Source organism: Parasteatoda tepidariorum, chromosome 10, assembly GCF_982258835.1.
Source record: "Parasteatoda tepidariorum strain Cologne lab strain chromosome 10, Ptep-v5.0, whole genome shotgun sequence".
Lineage (NCBI taxonomy): Eukaryota > Metazoa > Arthropoda > Arachnida > Araneae > Theridiidae > Parasteatoda > Parasteatoda tepidariorum.
In genome coordinates, this window is record NC_141764.1 from 99,642,158 (window position 1) to 99,667,067 (window position 24,910).

The following is a 24,910-nucleotide window of genomic DNA, read 5'->3' on the forward strand; positions in this document are numbered from 1 at the left end:
TAAGACTATTTAACCTATGATAGACAACTAAAATATGAAAGCAAAAAATTTAAAAACAAACAATGGGAAAGTCACATCGAATCATTAAATCCAGACGATTGCTCGCTTTGGAAAGCCATTAACTTTCACAAAAAACAACCCCTAATATTCCCCCCTGTCAGCAAACCCGACAAAGAACTCGCTTTCTCGGATAAGGATAAAGCTGAAACGATTGCCGACGTCTTTGAGAAACAACTCTTACCCAACCCTATTTTATCATCCCTGGATAACATCGTAAATACCACTGTTGATAAATTCTTCCTCTCTCAAAACTCAAACAACTCGCTAGATCCCGTCCTACCCGATGAAATAATCGCTTACATTAAACTACTAAAAAGGAACAAATCCCCTGGTCAGGACAACATTACCAACGTTATTCTCAAAAATCTCCCTCTCTGTGGTAGTTTCGAACTTCAGAGGCGGGGGAAAGAATCCCCGTGATCCCTCCTCCTACCGCCCCATTAGTCTTCTTTCAGTCCTCTCTAAGCTCTTTGAATATACTCTCAAAAAGCGGTCTCTTCTCTTTACACATTCTAATAATGTCATCAACAACGAGCAATTTGGTTTTCGCCCCCTCCACTCTACTACCCACCAGCTCCTCCGAGCTGTTGAAACTATTTTAAGCTCCATCCAAAATAAACAATCTACCGCCGCACTCTTCCTTGATGTTGCGACAGCCTTCGACGAACCCCCGAATTCACCGTTAACTCTGACCCAGCTCGAAACTCCCAGTTCCGAAACCCCAAGTTTGGAAACTTGGACCGAGAGTTCAAAAGCGATTTCACCATTATTTTTTGACCGTCGGTTACTTAACTGCAGGTTACTTGACCGGCAGTTTCAGGCTCTTTCCTATTGGATAAGAGAAAACACGTGATAACCGCGTTGTTTGCATGAAACACGTGATAACGGCGTTGCTTGCTTGATTCCCCTGATATTTGTTTTTTCTCGACAAGTTTCTCGACATCATTTCATTATGTCTCAAAAGCTTTATTTTACAGAAACGGAAAAAGAATTATTAATGCAGCTGGTAGAGCCTAAGCTGGGAATCATTGAAAATAAAGAGACCAACAAAGTGGTCTCAGCTAAGAAAGCCGAAGCTTTCGTTGAAATTGCAGGGCAATTTAATAAAACTGCGGGAGTGAATCCCAGAACTGCTGTACAATTGCGTCAATGCTACCAAAATATAAAAAAAAAGCTGAATAAAAAATCCCCCAAAGCTCGGCAGCATTTCAGGTTAACTGGGGGAGGGGAGAATTCATGCCTTCAGTTAACTGAAACAGACGAAAGATATCTTTCATTGCCTCTACTTACGCAGCCGTTGAAATCCAGATACGACTGTGATTTTATGGATTTAGAAAGTAAGTATTATTTTATAATTTTGAATTATAACATTTGTGTTCAAAATTAATGTTCTGAAATCATACTGAAGCTCTGGGAATAATTTGTAAAGTAATTTTCAAAAATTGCAAGTTTAGTTATTAATTTAAAATATAAAAAGGAAGTAACTCTAACTTATAAATTAAAATGCAAAGTCAGTATATTTTGATTATGAAACATGGCTGGTATATGTTTTTGTCTTTTTTTTTTACCTGATTGTAAAATATCAATGTAGTTTTTCATTTTATTGAAATATATAGAATGAGTTAAGAGTGCCATTTGATTTTTAAAAACTTTAGCTATTGAAGGTTTCAGTCAATTTAATTTATTTCCTTGGGAAACATATGAGCACGTTTAATTCTATATATCTGATTGTTAATAGTGTTTGTTTTATCTATTGTACTAATATTAAAAGATATATATATAATCATGCGAAAGTGATATTTTTATATATAATTTTAATATTTTTCTGTAAGTGTAAGGTGTTAATAGAATTTTATGCTCAAGAAATCACCGAGGTGTTATGAATATATGTTTATATGACAGTATTTGGTGTTTCAATTTAGTGGCTTCATGCTAATTTCACTAGTTGTCAAAACATATTATTTGAATTTATTATGACAATGAACTACTATGCTACGTTGAATTTTTTGTTCAGACCCATATGGTAGAATTGTGGTGACATGTTCGCACGATATTACAGAATTCCTGCACACAGATTTTTTAATTGGAAAGCAAAAAAAGTTTAAATTTTTATCTACAAAATTATTCGACATATATTTTTTTTACTTTCTGTAGAATTATGTTTGAAAAATCCCTTTTTCACATATCAGTGTTTGAAAAAAAAAGGCTCCCGATTAAAGTAATTTCCATACAGCAAAAATTTTAAAAAGGTTAAATATATAACTACGTTTAGTAAAGGAGAATATCGTCAATGTTAGGATATGTAATTTAGGTTTTAATAAAACATTATATTTATTATTTAAGAATATATATACTGTTCTGTCCCATACACTAAATTGTAATTGTAAGCAAAAATCACTTCTGTTACATTAAATAAGTAATATATATGTATTTGCTACTACTAAAAATATCTCTTATCTCTCAGAAAGGTATTAATATAAGAGATAATTGTTGTAGAACGCTTGAAAAATTCTCCCACAGATATTTCTATGTTGTGATTTGTTAAATCAACTACAAGCATCAAGGCACATTATTTTTACATTATTGAAACTTCTAAAAATTTGCAAACAAATGCCTTGATAAATTGTTAATCACACAATGTCATAACTGAGAACTTTGAGAATAAAATATAGCATAGAACAATTGAAATTTTCATTAGAATTTAAACAAACAATGTTTAGATTAGTTGAATAATGTTAATAATTGATTAACTATATCAGGCAGGTTGAAAACAAGATAAATATATTTTAAGCTGAATGGATGCCATAAAACAAAAGTGTAAACATCTGTGGGGAATTACATTCAAAATTTGCTTTCATTTCCTCTACCTATCTATTTTTAAAGAATGTAATTCATATTACATTTCGTATTGTGTACCTATGAAATAAGGAAGTTTGAATTAACTTATATATGTACATATCATAGGTAGCAATATTTTTAGTCTAGAATCTTTCTGATTTTGTTATTTGATGAATTTTTTGAATGTTAAACTCTTAGAATATTACTAATCAGTTTTTTTTTTTTTTTTTTTCATTTTTAGATGAACCTGAACCTGAAAGTATCCTTCCTTGTGAGACTTTAGATGAAACAGAAGTAAGAAGTATTTATTTTGTTAACAAATAATTATGGATTAAATAACAGCCTCATAATTATTATGTTGCACATGTATAAATCTAATGGCGTAGCTAAGGTTTTCAGCATCTAAAGACAATTTCATCAGCTATTCAGTTTTTGTACTACCTTGAAATTTTTTTTTGTGATTACTATATTTAATTTACCATCAGTCTGCTATGTCAAATTATCTCATGCAAATGAAAAAATTTAAACAGCAGTCTTTGTATATGTTTAAATAAACTGATAAATTATCTGCATGTTTTTAACTTTCGAACGCCATTTTTTCCCCATATAAATTCATTAACCAGTGTATATACAATTACACACACAAAAAAAAAAAATCTTCTGCCCCAAAATTGGCAAAACTACAAACAAAATTTGGCAAACTTTTACTCTCAGAAGATTGTTATAAATAAAAATGTGATAAAACAAAGCATATTGATGAATTATGCTAGACCTATAATATTAAATATTTGCAATATATACACACCCGAGTTAACTCAGGACTCGGGATAATCCGGGAAGCGGTTAAAAAACAGTTATTAGTCTCTGCATTTTTATACATGCTAAAAGAAATAAACTATGTGTTCACAAATATCTTAACAAACCATCAGGAAATGAACTTTGTAACTGCATTCAATTTTAATGTAATGTAGCACTATGTCAAATTTACTTTGAATATTACAGGATCAAGAACAGTTAATCTCGACACCATGTCCTTCTCAGGTAGCAGAAACCGAGGAAACCCCAGCGGCTGCCACCTTCAAACCGAGGTTCTCAATGTTCCGGAAACAGGCCAAAAAATCTGCCCCCTCTGCCGCCCAAAAAGCTGCTTGTTCGATTGAGGAGAAGAACAAACTCGAAATGGAGATCATGAGGAAGAAAGAGGAGCGGGACATTGAGAAAGAGGAGCGGGACATTGAAGAGCATCGTCTAAAGATGCGGCTGCTGGCAGCACAATTAGAGTTTCAGGAGCACTTAAACCGTATTGTGGTTGATGATCCAAAATGCCTAAATATTTTACTTAATAAATAATTGCATTTCTATTTTAGTGTGTTGTGTATCAATGTTATTCAACCTATGTTTTATAATTGTTAAATAATGCAATTTTCCACATAATTTTGTCAGTGTGAACATTATAATTAATAGTTCATTTAAATTAGAGCATTGCCTTATTGAGGACAGGGTTCGTGATTTTTTTTAAAAAATCGGATTATTTTGATTTAAATCGGATTTTTTTTATTCAAATATACTATAAGAGCTTAAATTTATGATTAAAAAAACTTTATAAATGTTTAATCAAAATTAAATTAATATTAAAACTATATTATAACAATATTTTAGAAGCTCTAATTTACTAAAATAATTGTTCATTATAATCCATAGCGACCATTTTGGTACTAAGGCATGATTGAAAGTAAAAGACAAGATAAAATAGATAATTTAAATACTACTTTAACTAGTAACACAAAGTTTCAATTAGCACACCATAATTTTAATTTAAAATTGTGATCTCTTTTTTTTTTCTTCTAATGATTTATAAAATGGCAAAATAAATGCAGCAGATTGTGTTTATAAATGTTGTCATTCAACAAAAAATAAATATTCAATCTATGTATTTTTATGTTAAAATATTAATTGCATATCAAAATACATAAGTTAATCTAAAAACCATTTTTAAAAAAATCTATGTACTCATTGGAATTTTTTTTCACAAAAGAAAATTTGATAATTTAAAAGATACTGTAAACATATTCTGAGAAAAACCACCAAGAAAGAAAGTAATTTCTTTAACTAATGCAGCAATTTAATTAAAATAAAATTAAAAACTAAGAAAAGAAAATAATAAAAGTATCAATAATTTGAAGCACTCTTGTTTAACTTTTAAAATCAATATAATATATATATAAAAATCAGTTGATTTAAATCAATGAATCCTGATTGAGGACAGGTTTAATAGACTAATTTATTTTCCAAAGTTAATGGAGATGAAACCTGATAATTAAAAGAGATGAAACATGAGAACTAAAACTTCTCAACTGTGTGTTTCGCCTTTGACATTAATAGCAAAAACTCTATATAGTTATTGCCCTAAAAAGTAAATATTTAAAAGCACGATTTAAATTTTCCATATTGTTCGAAATACATTGTGCTATTTAAGAGCAGTGTTGAACAGAAAATAAAATGTTTTTACTTCTCAAAAGAAAAATCCTTCTGTATTAACTCCGTAATGTTCTGCGACAGCGTCATTCCGATTCTGCCATCGGGCTACTGGTCTTGAGATAATTGATACAATTGCAGATAAAAAAAATTTAAAACAGAATTTTTACAGCTTTGGAAAATATTTTTTTCACATACAAAGATATTGTATCAGCAAATGAAACATTAAATAGAAAAATGCAATGTTTCCTAAGTAAAAATTTTGTTTTTATAATTTCAGCATTAGTTATTAATAACAAATATGAACCAGTATTTTTAAAGAAGAGAATTTGACATACTATAAAAAATTATTTAATGTATTCAAGTTTAAAAATTACAAATTTTAGTGAAAATAATTGGAAATAAGAACATTTCGTTTGGCAAATCCCGCAGGAGAACGTCCAGTAATAACTTCTTGATTATCTGGAATTTGCAGTTGCTTAAGCAAATTTTCCATCTCGAGGTCTACAGGTGGCTCTTCATCACCTATAGCAAAATAAATTAAAAAGGTTAAGTATCTAAAATTTTTCTTTATTATCTTGACATTTGCTTTTTGATTCACATTTTCATGGTAAATCTATTGTGACAACTATGAGCAAACATTTACAATTAGAAATTGGGGACCATTTTATTTTACATTATAACAGTCATTGAAGAGCCGGCCAATTCTTTTGTTTACAATATTCAACTCTGCAACCTTGTAGTTTTGAACCCAGTCCATAAGACAAGGGAACACCTGGATCAAATAATGGAAAAAGCATAAAATATGAAAAGAACACTATCTATTTGTATACAGTTATTCAATAAGTTAAATATTTAATTTTAAGCGTAGAAAAAAAAAGAGCAATCTCTGCTTTTTTTTTGTAGGGGACACAGCATAACAAGCTTAAACTTATCATTATAAGTTACAAAATATTTAAACATGCTGGCTTGCATTCGAATATAATTTTTATCCCTTTGAAAATCTTAGAAATTTTAAGCTTTATAATTTTTAATCAATTATTAATAGGTGAATATAAACCTAAACTTAATCGCAAACTTAAATTAATATATTATTATTGTTGATATATCAAATCATAAATTAATATAGTATTGCAACTTACTTAAAAAATACAAATGATATTTTTTTCATCCCTTCTTGTACAGTTGCTCAATTTTTGGCAACATAAATTGATCACAAAATCATTAAAATGATTGAAGTTAAGTAAGGTACTCACCTAAATTCAAAGCGATGTTATGAAGTACACAACATGCAACTATAATGGCTGAAACATTATCAACGTGGCATGACATGCCCAGGCTAAGGCAAGGGAATCTTCTCTTCAAAATGCCATAGCTGCGCTCCACAGTATTTCGGGTCAATATATGAGACTTGTTATATCTGAAAAAAAAATACCAACCATCATAGTTATTTTACAGTTTTTATATCTTTTCTACTGAAATTATTTTAATTTGGGTTTATATTAAATTAATATAGTGTAATTTGGTACATTGCCTATACTATCAGATGTCTGTCCAGGACGAAGTTATTACCCTGTAGCGGGGCCTTCACAAATTCAACTTTAAGGAAAAACAGTAGTTTCACAAAATAATTTTTATTATAACTAATATTAATCATCATCTTCGGAATAAATATTCTACTAATATTGCCTTCCAAACTATAACAACTTTCTTTATAGTGCTACATTGTTTACAAGGTTATTTACACTGGCCAGAAATATTCCAAAGACATCCCAAGCAAAAAATACATTTTTTGGCTACACTAGCCTATCAGGATCAGTAAAAAATCAAATTATTTCAAAACCTGCCCAATGTATTTGTTACAGAGAGGTATTTATATTCTCGTTCCGGTCATCTACTAAGTTTTTACATTCAAGAATGTTTAATAAGCAGAAGATTTCTAAAGTAAAAATTTATACTTCTCTATACCTTATGATAATTAGGAAACAGAGCCCTATACATGGTTTAAAGTATTAAAATTAATGTTTTAACAGCTGCATAAATTTAGAGTTTTCACTGCAATGCAACAAACTAAAGGGCTTCACAAACAACTAATTTTTAAAATGAGAAATATCCCTGTTTAGTAATTGCCATATTTATCCAAAAATGGTAATAGCTGGCTAATAAGAAATTGCCCTATTACAAAATGCATATAACCAATAATTATGAAGTTACTTTATTTGTAAATGCAATAATACCATGTTTTAAAGTATACAAAAATCATTTTAAAATTTACAAATGCAATTACATACCTCACTTGTGCAGGTGAGTTTGGTCCCAACACAGGTGTCATTAAAAAAGGCTGGCAGCCATAGCCATTATCGCCTAAGAGATGGTAGCTTTTATAGATCGGATTAGTCTGTAGATCTAGACAGACAGCACTGTTACTGAAAATTGTGCTGTCATGCACAGATCCAGGCCACCGAGCCACAACATTTCTGATTGACAAGTCTGCATCGCAAACTGTCTGTACATTCAGCGAGAAAAAATCCTTCCGACACCGGAACCTTTCAGCATCTTCTCCACCAGGAGACAGAATTCTCACATGCGAACAATCTATCGCTCCTAGCACTCCAGGAAAGCCAGCTACTTCGAAAAACTTGTGAGACACCTAATGGGGAAAAAAATTTAAATGAATATAATTTTATCTTAAATATTTTTGTGAAGTCTGAGTACTTTCAATTGCTCTCAATTGTTATTGAGAACTTTTTTGTACCTATTATTCAGATATATGAAGTGGCTGAAATTTTGAATTTGGCTGATGGTAAGAATGCTCATAACAACTTTTATCACTAATTATGAATGGTGCGTGAAGAACAAAATTTAAAACTTATAGTTTCTAAAGACATAATTTTTCGTAATTTATAAATGGTTAAAAAAACAAAAAGACTTCATGTTTTAATAAACATTTATATTGTTTAAAATGTGTTTTTAAGAAATATATTTTCATACGAGAGGTTCTAACAAATGTGTGATTGTTTAAAAATAAAGATATTTTTTTCCTTTTGAGTACAAATAAATTAATACAATTTTTTAGTTTCATTAATTACTTTTAATTCTTTTTCACATCCTTTTGTGTACCCTGACCTCCTCTAGGACTTTCCATCCCTCCTCATCTCAGTTGCATATCAATGTGCGACGGAATTTTTTACTTTCTTAATTTTTTTCATATTTACTTGTAAAAATATTTTTTTAGAATTTTAACTATGTTTTCTTCTAGATCTACGTAGTTTTCAGTCGCAAAAAGTTTTCTAACTTAAAAGCTTATAATCCACTTGATAATTAAGGAAGAAACTAATGTACTCCCTTATCTTATGACTCGCCACATGCTAATGGTGAGTGCATGTGAGGCGCTCCTATTGATAGGCAGTACTGTACTACGCCACCTGTAGCTATTTTTAATTGCCAATAAACAAAAGTTAACCAAACATTAAATAATAGCATCCACAGAGGCACAAACTATATTATCTGACAGATTTCTGTATCCTCATTTGTGGCGTAGTAATCGACAAGTCTTTGGATTTCCAGACAACGGCCCGTGATAAAAATTACAGAGAAGGACCAGCTCAAAAGGTATAGAGTGTAGCCACCCCTGGGCAAATATCAACATGTTTTATTAAAAAATAGAAAGTTTTAAAAACTAATTGGCACCTTAGCAATTGTAGTTGGCGTCAAAGATCATAATAAGGATATATCCCCATAATGTTCATATATTGATGATGTTATTCATTGTTGTGTTTTTTAATTAAATAATGATCACTTTAACTCAGAAAAACTACTGTATATTGGAATATTCAACATATTTGAATATCAAGTAAATCATAATATCTTAAAGTATAACCTTGAATGTAAGTGATAAACAAAAAATAATTTATAAAATGCATTTCATAGATATTAATTGCGTTGTATATGTAAGCAAGTTAAAAAAATAAATTTCACTTACCTCTTCACATTCTTTTTTCGTCTTTGGGAAGAAAATGAAATCCTTACACAGAGAAGCAAGGACTTTGCTAACTCTGTGTATGACTCGACATATTGTAGACTGGCTAACCTGGAAGCAGTCTCCGAGAAGAAGCTGAAAACTTCCGGTAGCATAGTACCGGAGGGCAATCAGTAATTGCTCTAGAGGCGATAAGGCATTATTCAAAGTCGATGACTTTTCCAATTCTTTGCCTATGATAGCTAACAGAGAGGAAACACTTTCCTTATCCAGGCGAAATCTTTTTTTGAAACTCGCCTCATCCAACTCATCGAATGGGCAGATTCTAATATTTCCAATATCTCGTTGTTTTCGATCCTCAAGCTTTGCTAGGAATTCTAACTCTTGAATTAAAGAATAATCCTCCATTATATATGTATAAAAAAAAACAGATAACCAAATAACGCCGGCGAAGAAATCGCAGTAAACAAACCTTGGCCACCAGAAACAAACACTCGTTTACTGCGCATGCGCGGTTACGCTGACCGGGAATATCTTCAGGTTAAAGTTACTTAACTCTGGGTTAAATTAACTTGCAGTTACGTATACGGTGGAATGGGATTTTTAACTCTAACCTGGAGTTGCTCTCTCAAAACCTGTTTTGAACTCTGACCGAGGGTTAGGGTCAATGGTGAATACGGGCGTAAGTCTGGATACTCTATCTGAACCCTCTCCTATTTCTTATTTATCTTCAGGACATTCCCACAACAAATCTTACCCAAAACTATATCTTCGCTGAAGACACAGCTATAATGGCCGCTTCTCAGATACAAACTTTCTTGCCTTACAAAACTGGTTAAATGATTGGAAAATTTTAATTAACACAGAAAAATGTGTTGCTATTATCTTCAGTTTAAAACGAAAAATACAGTCTTATATACTAGTGAATTGGAATTGTTTTTATGCAGTGGTAGATACACTACAGTACTACCCCACCGGGACTATAGCTGTGATAGAATTTGAAGACGAATACCATTAGTTGATTAAATGTTGTGTTTTGTGAGACGCCGGGTGAGCAGTATTAAGTTTACAGTCGTGGTTGTTCATGAGTTGCCACTAGCAGCCGAGTGTATGCAAGCCGAAGTTGTGTGTGATCGAGATTGAGTAGCAACAGCGCAAGGAAGAGGATAATGTCGCAGTCACAAGTCAACTTTTCCATGTGAACAATCCATCGAAGTAGGAGTGTTCAAATCGAAGTGGGAGTTTCTGTCAAGGTAGGCGTGTTCATGTCACGTCCTAGTCACCAATGTGGGGATATATTCATCGATCATGTCAACCTTCTTCTATGAAAAGGTACTGCAGCATAGAATAGAGTTAACACGCCTTATGTATATAAGGCATGTTAACATGCCTTACGTTTATAACATGCCTTATGTATATATGGTGAATTGAAATTATATTTTTGTTGTCGTAGATACACTACACCTTCTACAAAAATAATAAAAATGAGTAAATATTTCTTACCTCAACAATATTTTTGTAATGGTTAGTTTTTTCATTTTCATTCATAGGACGACCTCGTACAACTCTGATATTTTCAGCTTCTGGAGCTTCAACTTATAAAAATATGAGCCACACATTACTTTTATAACAACATATCTGGAGGATATTTCTGAAAACTGGATTTCAATGAAAACCAATTTCTACTGAGGAGGAATTGAAAATTAGATACATAGACAGGAATCAAAATAAGTGTAATAATTTGAAAATTAAAACACATTTGCTTACCGGCATATTATTTTTAGAATATTAAAGCAAACCAAACTTTATATCTAAAATGAAAATACGATAATTAATAAAAGAAAGGTTTGCATTTAAAACACCTGAAACCCGAACTAACTGAAAACAATTACTTGTTTCTCATGTATAGTTTTGTATTATTGAGAAGATAAAATCAGTAGAATCGAATCGGTTGAATAAAACTCCGTATTTATATGTTCCTTTAATAAATGATTGAATCCAACATCTTTATGCCTGTATTTCGAACTGCTATTTCCCAACTACATGGAAAAACGCAATCGTAATACTATTCCCAAAACAAGGGAAAAACCATTTAAACCCAGAAAACTGTAAACCAATTAGCCTTCTAAACACCCTCTCAAAAGTACTAGAGAAAATAATACTAACTAGACTCCTCCCCACCCTCGACTGTCTACCTAATGAACAATTTGGTTTTCGAAACAAACTCTCCACAACAAAGCAACTTCTAAGGATACTCGAATTTATCAGCCAAGGTTTCTACAAAATAGAAACTACAGCAAAGGTAATGCTTGACTTTGCAAAGGCGTTCGATAAAGTTTGGCATAATGGCCTCATGCATAAAATGATAAATTACAAGATCCCGGATGACCTTATACACATAATAGATAATTACCTTGCAAACAGGACTTTTAAAATCAAATTAAATAATGCCCTCTCCACAAAAAGAGTCATCAAAGCAGGCGTGCCACAGGGCTCAATCCTAGGTCCAGTGCTCTTCCTCATTTACACGTCAGATTTCCCTGTTATCAGAAACTATATAAACATGCAAACTGCATTTTATGCCGATGACACGGCAATACTAGCCAAATCAATAAGCACAAAAGTAGCAGCTCAAAAAATACAAACTTGCCTAAACGCAGTCGAAACTTGGTGCACAACCTGGAAGACGAGCAACCAACAGTTCGAAATATCTAGGAGTAACACTGTTCAATACATTCAACTGGAATCTCCAAATTAACAATATTTTGACAAAAGCAAAAGCGGCATACCACGCCCTAAGACCCATGCTATCGCAAGACTCAAAAATGGCATTAAGGACCAAAAGAACCATATACCTTATGTGTATTAGACCCATACTAACATACGCCTCCCCTGCATGGAGCACTCTTACAAAAACCCAAATAAAAAAGTTAAACTCAGTACAAAACAAAACCCTTAGGTATATCACTGGGGCACCCTGGTATATCAGCAATAAAACTATCCACCAGGACCTAAAAATAGATCCATTAGACAACTACATAAATAGAATGAACGCATCATTCTACAAAGAAGCTACGAATTGCACCATGTGCATTTTTAAAAATCTATTTGACTTTGAGATCATCAACGATAATGCCAAATTCAGCCCTGCCACTGCCTTCTTCATTAGCGATGGCATTCTCTCTAAATATTTTAATTAATAATTCTAATGCGAGCGCTCTCAAAATGAACTGCATCAATCTGCACCAATGAAGCAAGCTTTCCACCACGAAACAACGAATTTATAAGCCAAGGCATATATAAAAAAAGATAACCGGAATAGTCATACACGACTTTCGGTTTCGTAGAGACCAGACCGCATCTCAGCTAGCTCTGCAAGAATCCCCGATTCGACCCCCGAGCGTCAGCTATGATGAGAAAGAAGGATAGTTACAGTACGATCATGAAGAGGAGCAATAACGCCAAGAAGAAGGCTCTAGAGCGTCCTCGAATCAACACCGCCCCTGCTTCAGCGAAGATGGAAATGAAAGATAAAGAGAGAGGAGAAGATAATGAAGGAAGGAAGAAGAAAGAGTCTCTCATCCCTGATTCCAGTTCCCCCGCCATTGTTGAAGGAAGGATAGCGAACAAAGGGGAATCGTCACCTTCACACACACTGTCGGATCCGGTTTCCCCAACCAATCCCGGGGGTGCTCTTTTCAGAGCGCCTCTGCTTCCCTTCGTAAGGGGGAATGCAGCAACTGGGGCGTTGGCCGGATCAGGTGCAGCTACCGACAGCGGTGCTGCGGGGAATCTTAAATCCCCCCTGCCTACACAGCTCAACACGAACAGGGGGGGGGGTGCTCAGTTAATGGATACTACCTCCCATAATGATTCTATCAACCCATTCGATCGCGAAATTGAGGACATCAAACACCAAAGAGAAATGTATCGCATTCTTTATGCATTAAAACATGAGTACTCCCAATTGGAGACGCAAAGATATAAAGCTTCTTTCTTTCGAAGATCAAGCTTTCATTTAGCTAGAAAATTCTGTCAAAGGACTTCGCGATAATTTAAATGTTTACGCAAGAGTAAACAACATTAAACTATTCATGATCCCAGTGGACTTCGCGTCCATGGACGTAATTTTAAAAGAAAAGGAGACAGCCGTACTCGCGCGGTCAAAAGCCTTTCTCAAGGCTAGTAAACCTATCAAAACCGACGAGTACGGGTTTCAAACCAAGTCAAAAAACAAAAATACTTCCTCTTCCAGTGGAGTGTTCTCCCATGAAAACTAGTCAGCTCCGGTCGTAATGACCGAAAACCACGACGCAGGAAAACCACGAAACCACGACGCAGGAAAATTCCTCCGCTCCCCGGCCACGTAATCCCCCTCCATTTTTAATAAAACCGAGGCAAGATTGGCCGCTACTCCTCTTTCTCTTAAAGAGAGAAGCACCGTCCGTGCGAACAAAACTCGCCGGACAATTCATCAAAGTAAATGTGAATGAGTCTGATGAGTATCGTCTTGTTTCGGACTTTTTACTCACCAGAGGTGTTGAGTTTAAAGGCTTCACCTTACAAGAGGAGCGACAACTCAAAGTCGTCATTAGGGGCCTCCCTTCACTCACACATATGAATGAAATCAAAGCTCAAATTGAGGTATTGGGCTTTGAGGTGCACAGCCTCACTCAGCTCACCAGACAAGGTGCAAAAAAGACCCCAATGCCCCTATTTTACCTCCAGATTAATCCGACCCAAAATTCCGAGAATATTTTTGAAATAACAGAACTTCTCGGAACCGAAGTCAAAATAGAATACTATAGAGGACGTATAGGTCCCAAGCAGTGTTATCGCTGCCAGGGATTTAATCACTCATCTGAAATGTGCCAGCTCCCTATTAAGTGCCTACGTTGTGCCCAGCCGCACCAGGATAGGGACTGTGCACATCCCTTTGACGCACCACTCCTGTGCGCTAACTTTGGCGGGGAGAACGCCAGTAATTGGCGTCAATGCCCCAAATTTCCCAGAAAAGGGAATAATAACTTTTCAAAAACCAAAACTACCCAAAACAAGGGTAGAAACAATAAGAATCCTAAAAATTCCCAGGTAAAAACCACGAAAACACCGAGGAATTTTTCTGTTGCACAAAGTGTAACCCCCAACATCAGCTATTCTGCTATGTTGAAGGGCATTAAGCCGTCCCCCCACCCCTCTATAATTAAAAACACCATACCGAGTTCCAATATCAGTGAATTCTCTGAAATGTTCAGAGCACTCACGGAACTCGGTAAGGAGGTAGGAAACGATGGGCAACTTTTGCAAGCCATGCAGCTCAGTTTCCCCTCCTTCACCCCCAATCACACGTATGCAGACAGAGCATACTTAACTTACATTAATTACCTAAACATCAAAACGGCCACCGCCGTCCCCACTCATAAACCGTAATGTCTGGGTCACTTACGATTTGTTTGTGGAATGCGGCAGGCATTCGTGCGAAATTCCCTGAATTCCGTGACTATGTAATCATTAATAACTTCGATTTAATTCTTATACAAGAAACCCACCTCTCTAGTAGAGGTGGGCCCCCTCCAAACTCCCTAATTATTCCATGTATTTCAACAATAGAGATGCTCGTCTCGCCTCTGGCGGAACATGCATCTATATTAAAAATAGCATAATTCATCAAAATATTCCCACTCACCCCCTCTTCAAATTTTAGAGGGAACTATTGTTAATATTTTTATTCCAAATTCACCGCCAATAACAATAATGTCTGTTTATCTTCCCCCCAAGAAAAGTAGAATCCCTTTTCCGGCTGGCGATTTTTCCAAATTATTTTCACTCTCAGCAAATATTATTCTAGCTGGAGATCTAAATGCCAAACACACCTTTTGGAATAATTCCAACAATAATGTGTATGGCAAAAACCTGTTGAAATGGGCCCAAAGCACCGGCAACAGAATTATAGCCCCCTTTGGCCACACGTATAATTTCCTAGGTTTTACTAACCCCTGAACCTTGGACATTGCGTTATTCAAAAATATCCCTTATAATTATCAGATGATCGCTGATAATGCACTAAGTTCTGACCACTACCCCGTTATCCTAACATTAGATACAGTAACGCTAAATTTGTACACTCCGGGTCAGCTCAACACTGACTGGACGAAATTCACGAGCTTACTTAAAGATAAATCTCTTCCCCCAGCAGATCTCCATTCACTAGATGATGCTGAGAACTCATTAAATATCTTAAATAAAATCATTAATTATAAAATCATTAATAATTAATTAATCCAAATTAGAATCCTCCACTCCTAAATTCAGGAGTAGTCCCAAAAAACTACCCCCTGATTGTGACATTAAGTCACAGCCTAATTTTTTAATATCCTGTTTTGTTAATCAAAATACTAATTGTTTCGGCTTAATTTATAATTTTATGATACAATTTTTATTCTCTTCATCTTTTTCTTCTCACCCCTTAACGCGTTAGCGCAATGAGGACATTTTCCCCAGGAAGTTCCTTGCACATTCCTCAGACACTCCTTTTCGTGGAAAAAGCTGTCGGCGTCGTTTGATGTAGCACGAGAATTTGAAGTCGTCTGAGACTTAGCTTTGCAACGTCAATCAGAAGGTGAGAATAACACTTAAAAATAATATTGATAATACATCTCAACTTAAAATTTTACTTCTTTAATTCATACTTTCAGTACCTTGAGTACTCAACCAACACCTCCTAGAAAAGAGTAGGCCTCTGCACGGGTTACCATAAATATCCTTTAGTAGTCCAAACGTAATGACATATTTCGTATTTTCAACCACTGCGCAGCTTAGTACCCCGAACGTAATGACATCTTTCTTATTTTTCATCAACTGCGCAGTTAACTTCGTCACATCGGACTACTAATTTGATCCGTGCTGAGGCCTTCATTATTCTATGAGGTGTTGACTCAACTCGGTTTTTTTTCCTTTTTGCTATAAAAGCCAGAGCGCGGGAGATGCTCGTGGCATTCGAATCTTTCATCACCCCAACGTCACGCTGCTCCCTGGCAGTACGTTTTTTTCCCCCTTCCTCTTTTTATAGAGGAAGAGAACATCTTTTGGTATGGCGTCACGTCTACCGCCATGTTGGCAAGTCAATCTGCTGTGCTTTCTTTTTCTCTGATTTAATGTCTACTAAGTAAATTCCTGATTGTGTATCTCCTGCTTTTAATATGATCCGCTGCCCAGACACCGCCATTGATGGACTCCTTCACAGCCATTTCTAGCTTTATTGTAATGCTGTTTTAATCTTTCAAAAGAAAATCTCAAAAATATCGGCAGCTGTTCCCTTCTGGAGAATTTTATGATTCAATCCTTTTATCAAGAATTCTTTTTTTGATTGAATACTCTTCTTTAAGACGCACTAGCTTGGGATAGTTCGGTCTCCTGCTCCAGCTACCATTAGTACCCACATTTTTAAGATGTTGTGCCATTGATGATATTTTTTTAAGATGTTGTGCCATTGATGATATTTTTAAGATGTTGTGCCTCACTGTGATAATTTTTAAGATGTCTGCCTAATAAAATCTCCAATAAACAACAAAGATTTAGTAAAAAGAACTGGACTACTTCATTTTGACTGGTTTTGTTGTTGTTTTCCTCCTAGGTATGGATAGCTTCTATGGAGAGGAGGTATGTCTTTTTGTAGAATATATTTGTTATTTTCTGGGACTTTTAAAAATTAATATTCCTTCTGGGTTGTAAAATTTGCAACACAGCTTCAAAAATGTACCACTATATTTTTTTCACCCGGCCATTAATTTTTATATTTTTTTAAATTGTTATCACTTGCTTGTTAGCAACTTTTCATTCCTTTTTTTTATTTTATACCCAACCGTAACAGGGCATGTGGTGCCGTTCCGCTTTTCGGTTGGTGTATATAATTTTTAATTATATTTATTTTGACCAGCGAATTTTTATTTTCAATCTAAATGTTTAATATGATTCAAGTTATTAATGGATATTTAATGTTAAGTACAGTAAAATTTTAATAATTTTTTAATTGTGTATTAGACAGTTTCTCTCGATAATTTTTAATAGTAATCAAATAAACATAATAGATTATACAGTGTATTCAATTTTACTAAGCTAAATTTATATATAATAACCAAATTGATATTTTAAGTTGGGTAAATAATAATTGAGGTATTAATTTGCTGTAATTGTTTACACTTGTTTTGTAATGATGAAGCTGATTAATCATAACTACTGATATTTTGATTAAATCATAAATATTAATTGGATAAGAGTTGGTAAACAATTTTTTTAAACAACAAGTAATAATATAATAAGATTTCCTTGTATTCCTTAAGAATTGAGGTTCAATATTATTAAGAATTTTGCAATATTTACATGTTGGTTCGATTAAAATTTCACATCAAATATTTAATATAATTGTTAATATTTAAAAGTTTGTGCTTCTTATGCTTTTGAAATAGGTCATGTTTGATAATTTAATTGATAAATTTTGTTGAAAGGTTATTGATTTTTAATATGAATTGCCAATGTCTTACTCTCCTATATTGATAAATTATTAGTGTTCTAATCTATTATACTACAATTACATATTTCTGATTGGTTTGTTTTTGAAAATTTTTGGGTGTTTATTTGCACTTTGAAATAATTAATGGCAATATTGTTTTTTTCTAATGGTTGATATTTCTTGTTTAAGCAAGTATCTCATTATATGATTCACAGTAATTTGAAGGGTAAAATAATTTTTAATTGTGTTTTTCTTGATACTTAAATTTATTATGTTTCAATGTTTACATCATTTTCATGAGGTTATCAAAAGGTTACGATTAGTAATAATACCTGTGTAATTGATACTATCATTACTTAATATTTTCATTAGATGACCCCAATTCAAACCCGTAATAGAACTTATTCTAATTCAATAATTATGCCTGACAACGTAAATAACATAGAGGCTAATAGGCAAGCCCCTAAATTCAATTTCAATAGTACAGAATTTTCTGGAAATTCTCAGAACGTAGAGTGGTTTCTGAACCAAATTAAAGATCTTGTGAAATTAAATCATTTTGATAATGATGCTGCATTATATTTGTTAAAATCAAAATTGTCTGGGGCTGCTCTCACTTTTTTTCAGAATTCACCTGAATGTAGGGTGGTCACAAAGTTCGAGGATGCATGTCAGCTGCTTCAAAATTTTTTCAAACAAGAATTATTGTGTAATAATTTTTAATTGTGTTTTTCTTGATACTTAAATTTATTATGTTTCAATGTTTACATCATTTTCATGAGGTTATCAAAAGGTTACGATTAGTAATAATACCTGTGTAATTGATACTATCATTACTTAATTTAGATGACCCTTAATCATTAGATGACCCCAATTCAAACCCGTAATAGAACTTATTCTAATTCAATAATTATGCCTGACAACGTAAATAACATAGAGGCTAATAGGCAAGCCCCTAAATTCAATTTCAATAGTACAGAATTTTCTGGAAATTCTCAGAACGTAGAGTGGTTTCTGAACCAAATTAAAGATCTTGTGAAATTAAATCATTTCGATAATGATGCTGCATTATATTTGTTAAAATCAAAATTGTCTGGGGCTGCTCTCACTTTTTTTCAGAATTCACCTGAATGTAGGGTGGTCACGAAGTTCGAGGATGCATGTCAGCTGCTTCAAAATTTTTTCAAACAAGAAGATTCTTCCTCGGCTGACTTGGCAAAATTTCAGGCAATCAGCCTTTTGCCCTCTGAAACTATCAAAAATCTAGAATATAGGATAGATTCTCTTGCCCATAAGGCATATAACTTTATAAATGACCAATCAGCTTTGTCTCGGATAAAAGCCATGCAGTTCTTATCTGCAATCCCTTTGCACCTTAAGGAGACTATTCTCATTGAGGGAATACAAGACTACCGCGAGATGGTCAAAAGGGCCAATCATATCGTGACAATTCAGCAATCTTTAGCTGGCTCGGCTACTCCTTTAGTCGCAGCTCATGCGGTGACTCAGTGTGCTTCTGCTGCCCCTGATCAGCTCACCTTAATTTCAAAACAGCTCGAAATGCTGACAACAAGAATTGAGACTATGCAGTCTAATTGTAATATATGTCAGAAACCACACAACACTAAATTATGTCCCCTTTTAGTTCACCCTGTACAGAACCAGGATCGGGTTGGACATGAACAACCTCGCCCAACTCCAAACCTTAACTGTGCTTTCTGTAATAGGTCTGGGCATATCATGAGTGTGTGTCGAACGTATCTCAGACATTTAAGACAAAATTCAATGGGGCCATTGGCGATGCATTCTTTTCCGCCACAGTTCCCCATGGTTTCTCCCAGGTTCACTGCACCGCAGTATCCACCGCCACCGATTCCTAGTCAAAATGAACAATTTAGACCGAGGGTTAATAGTACTAATTATAGAGGTAACAATCCTTTAAACTCTCGCAGGAGGCAGTAAGGGATGGCCCTGTCTCCTCATCCACCAAACCATCCAAAATTTTTGATATAAATGAGTTCATGTCAAAATCTATGCATAATTCAAATGTAACCATTAGGGAGTTTTTGACTAACTGTGACTATAAAGAGAATACTGAGCACATAAATATTGTTTCACATGAAAGTAATCTTCCTATAATTGCATCTAGCTTTAAAAATGTTAGTGTAAATTTTCTACTGGATAGTGGGTCGTCAGTCTCATTATTGACATTAGATACTTTCAATGCAATCAGGGCTCATAATAAAGTAAAATTCTTATCAAGAAAAGTCCAAATAAGAACAGTTAATTCTCATCTACAATTCTCGGCGTGTGCTGAAATTTCCTTTAAAATCCATAATAATTTTTTTCGTCATCAATTTTTTATTGCAGATATTAAGAGTGATACCTTTCAGGGAATTCTAGGTTTTGATTTTCTAAGAACACATAATGTTCTTATAAACTTCCAAGAGGAGTCTGCGCAATTTAGTAATTTTTGTATTCCTTTAAATAATTTTGATAAGTTAGCTTCAGCCAATAATGAACAGATTGATGTAGTTTTAAAAAATAAACTCACAATTGAGCCAGGCGAGACTGCCATTGCCCATTTAAGAATTAATTCTTTTGTTAAACAAACAAATAAAGAAGCGTATTTCACACCTACTTATAATTCAAATATTGTAATTCATCCCTCTATTAATGTTGTTGACAATAATTCTTTTGATACAATAATACAAAATAATTCTGATAACACTGTTCATTTAAATAAAGGCTTGAATATAGGTAATATTATTTGTTATTTTGTTGTCCAAAATAGTAATGATGGTAATAATGTAGATTTAAATGGTTGTACTCATCTAGAACAGTGTAATTTAATTACTGCTTCTCAGGATATTTTAAATTTAAGAAAAGATGAACTAAAATCTACTGATTTTGATTTAGCACATTTAGACACTGATCAAAAATTAATTCTTCAAAACGTTTTATTGGAAAATTTTGCTGCATTTTCTAAAACCATAAAAACTTTAGGATGTACTGATCGGGTGGTTCCCTCTTTAACATTGAAAAATGACAATGCAATAAAAACATTACCATTTGAAATTCCATATGCTTTAAGGGATGACATTAAACAAGAATTAGATGAATTAGTGGAAGCCGGTATTATTCATAGGCATGTTAGCCATTGGGCTGCTCCACTAGTCTTAGTCAAAAAGAAAAACTCAGAAAATAGTCAGGGAAAACCTAAGTATCGTTTAGCTTTGGACTTAAGATTACTTAATGCAGTGGTAGAAAGCTCCACTTACCCTTTGCCTAAAATAAGCACTATAATTAATGAAATTTCTTCTTATAAATTTTTCACAAAGTGTGATATACGAGAAGCCTATAGGCAGGTTATGCTTCCTGAACACCTACAGGACATACTAACTTTTACTACTCCATTTGGATCCTTCGCTAATAGACGACTCGTTTTTGGCCTCAAAACGGCAGCGAGTACTTTCCAGGCTTTAGTAGACCTAATTATTGAGGAATTAAATACTGAGGGTATTAAAGGTATCCATGCTTATCAAGATGATTTTTTAATCGAAGCAAATTCCTTTGAGGAAATGACTAATAGAATATCAGCGTTACTTAAAATTTTAACTAAATACAACTTAACTTTAGCTTCTAATAAATGTTCTTTCTTTAAAGATTCTGTTGAATATCTCGGTTTTGTAATTTCCCATAAGTGTATAACCCCTACTTCATCCAATATAGCCAAAATTACTTCATTTGCTACCCCTCGTAATGCCAAACAGGTTAAGAAGTTTATAGGTGTGTGTGGCTTTTATCGCCATTGAATTCCAAATTTCGCCCAATTAATTGCTGTTTTGACTAAAGTTGCTACTAAGCAATCTAAATTTAAATGGACTGACGAACAACAGCGGGCATTTGATGCATTACAGAATGCATTTTTTTCGAAACCTTTGGTTCAGTTACCAGATTTCAGTAAACCGTTTTTCCTAAATACTGATGCGAGCAAATTAGGCATTTCAGCAGTTTTAATGCAGGAGCATGAAGGATCTCCTCGCCCTGTCTCTTTCTTTAGTAAGGCTTTGTCCAAGTCTGAAAAAAACTATCCCGCCATCAAATTGGAGCTATATGCAATTTTTAAGGGTGTTACAGCATTTAAATCTTACCTCTATAATAGAAATTTTACAATTCTGAGTGATAGTAAACCTCTAAAACATTATCGCAAGGTTACATCACCTGCTGATATTATCACACGTTGGTTGCTTGCTTTAAGTGAATATACTTTTGAGTTTGTACATATACCTGGTCATGAGAATGTGTTAGCCGACTGGTTTAGTCGTTCTCCTGATCCTAATTTTTGTCAACCTGCTTTAAATGTTAACGATTCTGAACTAATTTTACCTTTCACTGATATAAACGAAGACCATGCAATTCATGCTTTAACTAATAATGACTCCCCTCTTGAAATTTCTTTGGACACATTTAAATCGGAACAATGTAAAGATCAAAATATTCAGGAAATTATTTCTCTTTTAAACAATCCCACGTTAATTAATCAATCTAAGACTGAACATTTCTTTTTAAATGATGGTATATTAATGTATGCCACTGAGGTTTTTCCTCATAAACACAGAATTGTAGTTCCAAATTCATTAAAATCGAAAGTGTTAAATATTTGTCATGTTTCCCATTCTGGTATTCAAAAGACGTATGAGCTTGTGTCTAAAAGATATTTTTGGAAAGGTTGCTATAGTGATACCTGTAATTATGTTAAGTCCTGTGAATTATGCCTTAAGCATAAACAGTCTGCGAGCAAGCCTGCTCCCTTAAGATCAATGTGGCTACCTCAGAGGCCTGGACAATTTGTCTCAATGGACATTGTAGGACCCATTAAAAATTGTGGATATATTTTAACTTTCATAGATCATTTCTCTAGACATTTAATTTTAAACCAACTAGTCAATTTAACCACTGAGACTGTTTCTAAACATTTAATGAATTATATTGCTCATTATGGTAGAATGTTATACCTATTAACAGATCTAGGCACTCAGTTTAAAGCTGAGGTTTTTGAATTAATCAATAAAAAGTTAGGCATAAAATTAGCCCATAGCAGTGCAGCTCATCCTCAAAGTAATGGAATGAGTGAACGCATTAATCAAGCTATTAAGTCTTCTGTTTTAACTTTACACGAGAAAGGTGTGTCATTTGCAACCAGCCTATTAATTCATCAAAATATATACAATGGTTCAATTCACTCTTCAACCAAATTCACCCCTAACTTACTTCATTTTGGTCGTAATTTGGCCTTAATTTTTGATTGTTTTGAAACTAGTGTTGAACCAATACATTTGGATAAATCTCACTATTTATTGGAGACCTTAAATGAGCTCAATATTGCATATGAAAATGCTTACCATAATTCTGAACGAGCACAAGTCAAACAAAATTCGAGACAAGGTGCGAAAGCAAAATTAAGATCACTAAATATTGGTGATATTGTTTACTTAAAACATACTAATGTTTTTAAACCAAGATTTGATGGTCCGTTTACTATTTTGTCAAAATTTAATGATGTGGATTATGTAATCCAACTTTTGGACAATACTAAGGCACCTAAACTAACTGTTCATATAGACCGCTTACGTCTATGTCCTCATAGGAGGCAAAATTTGCTTTTTCATCCCTCTTTGGATACCTCCCCTAGTGTAATTGATAGTGATATCACTCTCCCTAAGGCTTGTCCTTACAATTTAAGAAGTAAATAATTTTTTTCTAATAAAATTTGTTTGAATGTAACATTGATATGTGTGATGGGTGTTATTTGGGTATCGGTGTATATGATGCTGGCCGTCATATCCGCGGAACATTCGGGATCCTGTAGTACTTGTCAGGCAATACCAGTGATTTTTTTGGTTAAATTTTTTTGTGATATACAGTTCTTGTAACTAATTTTGTCAATAGTTCTAACACTTTTTTTAATTGAATGAGGTATTCAAATAGTGATATGGTTTCTTATGGTGGATGATGAGCAGTGCCCTCCTTTTTGCGACTCTACAAACTTATAACTATGGGTTCGTGTTTGATTTTGGTTGTTCATGTCTAACTGATTACAAATTTTTTTTAACAAATATTTCATGGTAATATTTGTATTTTTTTAAATTACTTAAACACATAATTGTAATTAATTAATGATGCCTGAATTCGAATGCCAATTTTTTTTGTTTTTCGACCCTGTAGTTCTGTACAGTATAATCTTTTTCCCTTTTCTAGTATGTCTAAGTCACTCTTATTACATACAAATTTTTTTGGATTTTTGCAGAGTGTGAATTCTCTTTGCATATGTAAGGTATAAAAGTACACCTCATTGTACATCTCAAGGTGTCACAACGTTTGTTATGATTTTTTATTGTTTTGTGATATTTTTTTGTACAAATTGTTGATGCTGAATTTGTTAAGTGTATATTGTTCAGCAATTTTTTTAGGTAATGCTTTTTGTAAACAATGTGTCAAGGCTTTGTTTTTTTATTTTGTTTTAGCAATTTTTTTTTTTTTTGGTCAAAGTTCTGTGAGTCAATTTGTTGTTTTTTTAAGTGTGTAAATTCCTTGCAGTTTTTGTTAAGTTTAATGTTTTGCCTAGGCTTTTCCTGTTACAACTAGTAAGTTTAATTGCAATTTTTTTTAACTTCCTTCAGGTCTTAAATTAATAATTTTTGTGCACTTATTGCTCTCACTAATGACTTTGATTTGTTTCAGGTATACATTTTGATGTGTACTAAAATTTTTTTTTTTTTGTCGTTTTAACTCGGATTACTACTTATCAATCCTGTTCGATTGGTTTAAATTTTTTTTTCTCAAAATTCACTTAATGGATTGGTGTACAAAATGTTGTTGTACAAAGTTTTTTTCGTTTAAGCTCGGAGTATTGCTACAATGGTAGCCTGATTTTTCATTTGTTTGCAATTTTTTTCATAATAAATTCCAGCAAACAAATCAATTTATTTTCAATTCCTTCTTACAAGGAATATTTTGAGTTAATGTCCTTTACCTCAAAAATTGTT

General features: G+C 33.4%; 1 protein-coding gene across 1 annotated transcript; it reads left to right on the plus strand.

Annotated features, from left to right (window-relative positions):
• Positions 1-872: 872 nt before the first annotated feature.
• On the plus strand, positions 873-4,259 carry LOC147803156 (uncharacterized). Its single transcript, XM_087153493.1, has 3 exons — positions 873-1,397; positions 3,140-3,192; positions 3,901-4,259. The coding sequence occupies exons 1-3, from the start codon at positions 1,013-1,015 to the stop codon at positions 4,246-4,248; spliced, it is 786 nt and encodes a 261-aa protein (XP_087009619.1). The 5' UTR covers positions 873-1,012; the 3' UTR covers positions 4,249-4,259.
• The last annotated feature ends 20,651 nt before the right edge of the window (positions 4,260-24,910 follow it).